Here is a 9,550-nt window from a genome sequence, read left to right on the forward strand (position 1 = left end):
ATTTTCTTGGGCTCCAAAATCACTGCAGATGGTGACTGCAGCCATGAAATTAAAAGATGCTTGCTCCTTGGAAGAAAAGCTATGACCAACCTAGACAGCATATTAAAAAGCAGAGACATTAGTTTGTCAACAAAGGTCCATCTAGTCAAGGCTATGGTTTTTCCAGTAGTCATGTATGGATGTGAGAGTTGGACTATAAAGAAAGCTGAGCACTAAAGAATTGATGCTTTTGAACTGTGGTGTTGGAGAAGACTCGTGGAGTCCCTTGGACTGCAAGGAGATCCAACCAGTCCATCCTAAAGGAAATCAGTCCTCAATATTCATTGAAAGGACTGATGCTGAAGCTGAAACTCCACTACTTTGGCCACCTGATGCGAAGAGCTGACTCCTTGGAAAAGACTCTGATGCTGGGAAAGATTGAAGGCAGGAGGAGAAGGGGATGACAGAGGATGAGGTGGTTGGATGGCATCACTGACTCAATGGACATGAGTTTAAGTAAGCTCCGGGAGTTGGTGATGGACAGGAAAGCCTGGTATGCTGCAGTCTGTGGGGTCACAAAGAGTCAGACACTACTGAGTGACTGAACTGAACTGAACTGAATAATAAGCTATCATACTTTAATATGGTTTTATACATATAAGATATACACATACACATGAACTAAAAAGGATTCCATATTATCTCGGTAATACTTTCCTCATTCCTTTACATTACAATATAGTACCTTGAGTGGAAGAAATACAGAGAGATCATAGCTAGCCAGTGTGCAATTATTCATTACCTGACAAAGCCCATAGGTGCATACCACTCAGTCAACATCATCTGCCAACTTGCTTTCTCAGTGAGGAAAAGGTTTGAGAATTACTCCTCTTGTTGCATATTGCTACATTTTGTTTCCCAGAGTATGTTTAAGTCTGATGGGCCAGAGCAATTGAGAGAGCAATGCCTTTTTGTGGTCACCATGGTCTTGGCAGCAATAGCGACTACTTCCCTAGGGATGAGAATCTGGGAATTCTCACGAGAATTCGTGAGAATCTCATGAGAATTCAGATACATGAAAATCTGGAAAAAGGTTTGGAGGGTGAATTTTGCCCCTCCCACATGGGAACTGGCACTCTACTGCCAAACTAGAATGTTATTCTATTATGAAAAAGACAGATTTCTTCCAGAAAGCTCTTTCAACACCCCGAGACAAATTAATTTGCTCCCATCTGTTCTCCCATAGTTCCAAACATATGATTATACTATAGATCCTATCACCTTGTATTCTAAGTATTTGTTTATATCACTGCCTCCCTAGTACATTGAGAAGTTACTATAAACAAAGATTGAATCTTACACAGCTTTGAATTACTACTGCTCATTCACTGTGCTTAGCATTGTAATAAGCATAATAAGCACTGTTAGCTCTTTGATTTCTTTTATTTCTTGGCTGTGTCACACAGATCTTATTTCCCTGACCAGGGCCAGACTGGGGACCTCAGCAGTGAAAGCTCACAGTCTTAAACTCTGGACCACCAGGGAATCCCCCAACTGTCAACTCTTGAACAAGGGGCCAAACATGACCAGAAGAACAAATCAATATTCATCACATTAAATCTGGGGTCCTTTTTTGTTGTCTTGGGTTTTCGTTTTGTTTTGTTTTTTTAAATAACAATCTTAAAGGCATCTTTAGGTCACAGCTTTAATCTTAACATGATACCTAAGGGCACCCAAACAACTATTTGTTAATTTATGCCATGTCAACATGGAAAATATCGCATGCAGAATAAAGCAATGAATCACACACAGAATTGTTTTTCTGAAACTCAGCTTCGATAGAGTCAGTCCCTTGACAGATTTATTCAAGTCCTACTAAATAGCATTCAAGCTCTTTGATTTGGCATTCTGACCTCATCTTTTTAGGATGCTTCCTGTAATTTCTCCACCACTGTATTCTATTCCCACCAGGCATTTTGGATGTTAGATAATCTGGCCTAATCTAAACCAAAGAGTACCAGAAGACTGGAGTGGATTGCTATTCCCTTCTTTATGGGTTCTTTCCAACCCAGAGTCCAAACTCATGTCCCCTGTGTCTCCTGCTTGGCAGGCCAATTCTTCACCACTGAGCCACCTTAAAGTAAGTCATTTGTATAGTCTATTTAAGCTACCTTAAAGTAAGCCTAAAAATTGCCATAAATTTGTAAGAAAATTAAAATAACACATGTGAGCTACATGATCCTTTGCACTGACTCTATGAATGTTTCACTAAACTCACATTGATTATGGGCAAGAGGTGAACTAAGCGCAACACTCATCATTATTCCACAATTCCTTTATGAGAGTCTTGTCTCAGGAAATCTTAAGATGCTCTCATTATGGGAAAGTTTCCCTACATCAGCACAGAATATTTTGAGGAAAGCAATATTTCCAAAAGCTACTTCTAGACTTGCAATAAAAATTGTAAAGTTATTTTTTAATTATTATCATTATAAAAATTTAAATTACTATCATTAAAAAATAAAAAATTACTTCTAGTAACTAAGGTATAAGATTGAAAACATTATGAATATAGTTTCAAAGGAATATTCTATAAATTGTATATTGACTTTAAAAAGAGGTGGGAAAGGTGCTACTTTAAGACCTCTGTTCACACAATCTGTCCTCTGAGTCAATAAACCCTGTTTCAGTTCCCACTTCTTTTATGAAGCCTTTCCTGAACAAGCCAGAGGAAATTTTTTCTTCCCACCAACAACTTTGTATTCAGATTGGTAATAAGGGTAAATTAAAATCAAACATGGCCTTTAATATTTGCTTAGAAACAGGCATTTGCCCTACTCTTTAGGGCAAAGGATACAGTTAATTATTCCAATTTAGTATTCTTATAAAGTTTAGGAAATCAAATCTCTCAGGCAAAGCTCTGATGTCAATGCCAAGTAAATCCCTTTAGAATTATTTAAAATATTTGAGCCATTCTCTACCAATGACATAAATATTATTGTTGATTTGTTGGTAGAAACGTTCTAAACACTCAAGAAGATAGAATTTTATTTCTGGACCTACTTTAAAAACCATCATCAGGCAACCAAATTGCCTTTCTTAAGCTCTTATTGGGGAAATCCAGGTGAGAAAAAGCTTAATTTGGGGGTAGAAATATTAACCTCCAGAAACATTTATTTAAGTTCTTTAAGGTTTTCTCCTTACAATTTTTATTTGAAAATGTTTAAAGTTCCTTGAAGTCTTTTGTCTACCCTAAAGGTCCACTGTATAAGAAATGGATGAATGACTATAATTTATCTGCATCATTTCTGAATTTAAAAGAAGCCTAAATTTACCCAAAAATAAATAAGTAAAAGCATACTTTTCTAGTAATTACAGAAAACATTGCAACATTTTTGGAACTTCTTTTAAAAATGTGATTTTCCATATAACTTACAGCTCAACAGGGAAAATGTAACATTAGCCTCTACAAGGAAATGGTGTTTAAAACTTTTATGTCAGACATTCCCTATGTATTAAATAAATAATATAAGGAAAGAATATATATTTAAATCATGCTTTTAAATTCTGATATAATTTTAAGGAGCTTTTCAGTTTATCTTTTAATTTTTAGAGAAATAAAATATCAGTGTATTTTAAAATATCATTTCTGTCTGACTAATTATCAGCTGGGGAAAATGAAGGAAGATGATGTTATATATTTCAAGTTGGCAAGTATAAGTCATTTAACAAACTTAATCAAATTATATAGATTTAAAGGTTTTGGTTTTTTAGGCTTCAGGTTATCAAGAGTAAGGCATTTAATGAAAAATATATTCAAATTATATAGATTTCACATATCCATTTCTAATATTGTTTCTAAAGGAATCAGTCACAAATAGTCTGAATTTAAAAGTTAGTAAACAGTTTCAGGAAGCCAAAAGAAGAGATCTTCTCTCGAAAATATAGAGTATATTTGTGGTTAATGACTATTCAGCAAATTATCAATGTGGAAATGTCCAGGAGAGTCAACTAATCTTCTAAGAAAGTAGACATCACAGAGCAGGCGTTTAGTAAATAACAAATCTATGAATTGACTAAAACGAAGGTAGATTGAAATAAAGCATTCATCAATAGATTAGAACTCTTAGGCTATAAGGAAAAATATGAGGGACAGATAATTGAAGTTTCAAAACACACTGAGATTTAATAAATATGAGGATTGTAGAATCTCAGAATATTGTGAAAACATTTGATGTTAGTAGAACTCGACACTGAAGCGTTAGTGCTTTAATAAAGGTAAATGGTTTCAGGAATGCATTACCACAAGACATGAATATATTCCTAAATGATCTGAAATGTGTGTAAGACTGCCAGCAAATTCTTATCATTTAAACCATGAATTTTATTACCATTGGAATGGAGCAGACACTTCCTCAACAGATCCATTGTGATTTAGCCACTACAGAATTATAAAGTGCAGAAAACATTAGTTGGATTCCTAATAATTATTATGGGGCTATCAAGTTTTAAAGCATAGATCTAAGAGCATGTCATTTTATTTAATTAATTAAAAATATGCTTTCTGATTATAAAAGTAATATATATTGTGGAGAATTTGAAATAGAAGGAAAAAACAGACAAAAAAGATCTATAATTTCCACTGCACAGGGAAAGCTAGTGTGAAAAATTTTGTGTTTCTGCCTGCCCTTTTCATTCATCTGTGAGTATTTATTTGGAAAACTAGAATTATTATATGCACAAAACTTTGTATTCTGTTTTTCATATAATGTTTTATTATATCTGTTTTATCATTACTTTAAATATTCTAAATAAATATTGTTTTAAAGTATTGCACAATACACCATTGTGCAATGGTGTATGCACACCATTGTGATGATTCACATTAACTTTAATTATACTGACCAAATGTTTACAATTAGAATTCTTCACTATTATAAATAATGCTCTGGTGGGCATAATTATATATAAATCTCTGTGTGAGGTTCTAAATATTTCTTTCTTCTAGATTCATGATTACTGGTCACAGACCTGAACATTAGTTTCCTTCACCTATAAACAAATTATTTTCCAATAATTGTACCAGTTTATACTTTTGCCAGAAATACAGTTAGGTTCCCATTTTACTGTACTTTAAACAATGCTATATACAGTATCCTTTTTTAAAATATGGTTATTTTGATAGGCAAAATAATTATGCCCTTGTAATTATTTCAAATTATGTTTTTCTGATTAGTCAAACATTTTCAGTTTGTTAAAAATTTTATTTCTTTTGATATTTTTATGTTTCTGTCTTTTATCTATTTTCTAGTGATTATTCCTATTGATTGGGCTTCCCTTGTGGCTAAACTTGTAAAGAATCTGCCTGCAGTGCAGGAGATCTGGGTTCGATCCCTGGGTTGGGAAGATCCCCTGGAGAAGGGAAAGGCTACCCACTCCAGTATTCTAGCCTGGAGAACTCCATGGAGTCACAAAGAGTAGGACATGTCTGAGCAACTTTCACGCACTTCGCATTCCTATTGACACGTCTGAGTGACTTTCACTCACTTCACATTCCTATTGACTGATAGAAGCTCTTTATGGAATAAAACAATAGAAATCGTATCCTATTTACTGAAACAATTTCCTAGTTTGTGTCTGACATTTGATGTCATTTGTGATTTTTTCACAGATAGCTATATAATTGAATTTGTCAATTTCTAACCCTTAGGAATGCTTCAGGTTTTTTGATAGCATTTAAATTTCTTTACATTTTAATATGCACATGGACACAGGAGCAACTTTATACTCTATGCCTAAATGATATTGTAAATACCATAAAGACCAGGGAAACAGTTTTATAAAACATTTTATAATAGAAAAACATATATAAAACTTATTATTTTAACTATATTTAAGTATCTATAGTTCAGTGGCATTAAATTTATATTGTTGTGCATCTATCATCACCATCCAACTCCCGAACACTTTCATCTACCCAAACTGAAACTCTGTACCCATTAAACAATAATTCCCCATGGCTTCCCTACCCAGACAACTTTTAATTCCTGTAAGTAGCATCACACAATATTTGTCCATTTGTGCCTAGCTTATTTCCCTTGGTGAAATGTTATCAAATTTCATTCATGTTTTAACATGTATCAGAATTTCGTTCCTTTTTAAGGCTGAATAATATTCCACTTTTTGTCTACACCACATTTTGTTAACCATTCATCCAGCAGTGGACAGTTGTTTGCACCTGTGGCTATCCTGAATAAAATTCTATGAACATGAGAGTACAAAATGGTCTTTCAAACAACAATGTTAATCTGTGCAGATACAGTCACTGAAATAGTTTGAGAACACTGACAACAACTGAAAGTGGTGTAAAAGTGTTAGTCACTCAGTCATGTCCAACTCTTTGGGACCCCATGGACTGTTTGTAGCCTGCCAGGATCCTCTGTCCATGAAGTTCTCCAGACAATAATACTGGAGTGGGTAGCCATTCCCTTGTCCAGGTGTTCTTCCCAACCCAGGGATGGAACCCAGATCTTCCGCATTGAGGGTTGATTCTTTACCAGCTGAGACACCAGGGAAGCCCAACTGATACCTATTGCTGACACCTAAATTACTCACCTTTACCTAAACCACACAGAGAAAATTTTTGCACTGAATCTTCCTCTCAAGATCTCAAAAGCCATCTTTGTCCATCTAATTTGACATTTTTCTTGAAAATATGCTGGGAAAATGTTAAATAACTAGTTTAAAAGGTAACAGCTCCTGCATACCCCCAGATAAGGGTATGCATCCAAAACCACATAACTTGTGAAAGCATTGTGGAAGAAGCTCCTTGCCCTTTTGTATCTGAGAGCTCAAGAGTTGAATTGGGCGTACTATAGATTACTACCTCATTTCTCCACAACTTTTTTTTTTTTCCCCTCAACAGGAGTCAGGAATGGCTAAAGAAAATCATACCATAAAAAATGAGTTTATCCTCACAGGATTTACAGATCACCCAGAGCTGAAGACACTTCTGTTTGTGGTGTTTCTTACCATCTTTCTGATCACCATGGTGGGCAACCTTGGCCTGGTGATACTGATTTCAAAAGAGCATCGTCTTCACACACCGATGTATATCTTTCTGGGAAACCTCGCTCTTGTGGATTCTTGCTGTGCCTGTGCTGTGACTCCTAAGATGTTAAGGAACTTCTTTTCTGAAAACAGAATGATTTCCTTCTATGAATGCATGGCACAATTTTATTTCCTTTGCACTGTTGAGACTGCAGATTGCTTTCTCCTGGCAGCAATGGCTTATGATCGCTATGTGGCCATCTGCAAACCACTGCAGTACCACACCATGATGTCAAAGAAACTCTGCATTCAGATGACCATGGGGGCCTACATAGCCGGAAACCTGCATTCCATGATTCATGTAGGTCTTCTATTTAGGTTAAAGTTCTGTGGATCAAATCACATCAACCACTTTTATTGTGATATTCTTCCTTTATACAGGCTCTCCTGTGTTGACCCTTATGTCAATGAACTGGTACTATTTATCTTTTCAGGTTCAATTCAAGTCTTCACAATAGGTAGTGTCTTAATATCTTATCTCTACATTCTGTTAACTATTTTAAAAATGAATTCCAAAAAGGGGAGGGTCAAAGCTTTTTCTACCTGTGCATCCCACTTTTTGTCAGTTTCATTATTCTATGGATCTCTTTTTTTCATGTACATTAGACCAAATTTGCTTGAAGAAGGGGATAAAGATATACCAGCTGCTATTTTGTTTACGGAAGTTGTTCCCTTACTTAATCCTTTTATTTACAGCCTAAGAAATAAGGAAGTAATAACTGTCTTGAGAAAAATTCTGAAGAAAGAAAAATCTCAAAAAAGTTTAAAACAAATGACATCTACTATAGATTAATTGTTTAAAAATTCCAAGTGAAATTCAGTTCAGTTCAGTTGCTTGGTCATGTCCAACTCTTGTGACCCCATGAACCATAGCATGAAGGCCTCACTGTCCATCACCAACTCCTGGAATTCACCCAAACTCATGTGCATTGAGTCGGTGATGCCCTCCAACCATCTCATCCTCTGTTGTCCCCTTCTCCTCCTACCCTCAATCTTTCCCAGCATCAAGGTCTTTTCAAATGAGTCAGCTCTTCACATCAGGTGGACAAAGTATTGAAGTTTAGCTTCAACATCAGTCCTTCCAATGAGCACCCAGGACTGATCTCTTTTAGGATGGACTGGTTGGATCTCCTTGCAGTCCAAGGGACTCTCAAGAGTCTTTGAACATCACAGTTCAAAAGCATCAATACTTCAGAGCTCAGCTTTCTTTTTAGTCCAACTCTCACATCCATACATGACTACTGGAAAAACCATAGCCTTAATTAGATGGACCTTTGTTGAAAAAGTAATGTCTCTCCTTTTTAACATGATGTCTAGGTTGGTCATAACTTTCCTTCCAAGGAGTAAGCATCTTTTAATTTCATTGCTGCAATCAGCATTTGCAATGATTTTGGAGCCCAGAAAAATAAAGTCTGACACTGTTTCCACTGTTTCCCCATCTATTTCCCATGAAGTGATGGGACCGGATGCCATGATCTTCGTTTTCTGAATGTTGAGCTTTAAGCCAATTTTTTCTCTCCACTTTCACTTTCATCAAGAGGCTCTTCAGTTCTTCACTTTCTCCCATAAGGGTGGTGTCATCTGCATATCTGAGGTTATTGATATTTCTCCTGGCAATCTTGATTCCAGCTTGTGCTTCCTCCAGTCCAGCGTTTCTCATGATGTACTCTGCATAGAAGTTAAATAAGCAGGGTGACAATACACAGCCTTGACATACTCCTTCCTATTTGGAAAGTCTGTTGTTCCATGTCCAGTTCTAACTGTTGCTTCCTGACCTGCATATAGGTTTCTCAAGAGGCAGGTCAGGTGGTCTGTATTTCCATCTCTTTCAGAATTTTCTGCAGTTTATTGTGATCCACACAGTCAAAGGATTTGGCATAGTCAATAAAGCAGAAATAGATGTTTTTCTGGAACTCTCTTGCTTTTTCAATGATCCAGTGGATGTTAGCAATTTGATCTCTGGAACCTCTGCCTTTTCCAAAACCAGCTTGAACATCAGGAAGTTCATGGTTCACGTGTTGCTAAAGCTTGGCTTGGAGAATTTTGAGCATTACTTTACTAGCATGTGAGATGAGTGCAATTGTGCAGTAGTTTGAGCATTCTTTGGCACTGCCTTTCTTTGGGATTGGAATGAAAACTGCCCTTTTCCTGTCCTGTGGCCACTACTGAGTTTTACAAATTTGCTGACATATTGAATGCAGCACTTTTACAGCATCATCTTTTAGGATTTGAAATAGCTCAACTGGAATTCCAACACCTCCACTAGCTTTGTTCGTAGTGATGCTTCCTAAGGCCCACTTGACTTCACATTCCAGGATGTCTGGCTCTAGGTGAGTGATCACACCATCGTGATTATCTGGGTCGTGAAGATCTTTTTTATACAGATCTTCTGTGTATTGTTGCCACCTCTTCTTAATATCTTCTGCTTCTGTCAGGTCCCTACCATTTCTGTCCTTTATCA

General features: G+C 36.2%; 1 protein-coding gene across 1 annotated transcript; it reads left to right on the plus strand.

The window, feature by feature from the left end:
- Window positions 1-5,820: 5,820 nt before the first annotated feature.
- Window positions 5,821-9,230, plus strand: LOC101105868 (olfactory receptor 5K1). The gene has a single exon (XM_060404183.1). The coding sequence runs from the start codon at window positions 6,914-6,916 to the stop codon at window positions 7,880-7,882; it is 969 nt and encodes a 322-aa protein (XP_060260166.1). The 5' UTR covers window positions 5,821-6,913; the 3' UTR covers window positions 7,883-9,230.
- The last annotated feature ends 320 nt before the right edge of the window (window positions 9,231-9,550 follow it).

The sequence above is a fragment of the Ovis aries genome, chromosome 1, assembly GCF_016772045.2.
Source record: "Ovis aries strain OAR_USU_Benz2616 breed Rambouillet chromosome 1, ARS-UI_Ramb_v3.0, whole genome shotgun sequence".
Lineage (NCBI taxonomy): Eukaryota > Metazoa > Chordata > Mammalia > Artiodactyla > Bovidae > Ovis > Ovis aries.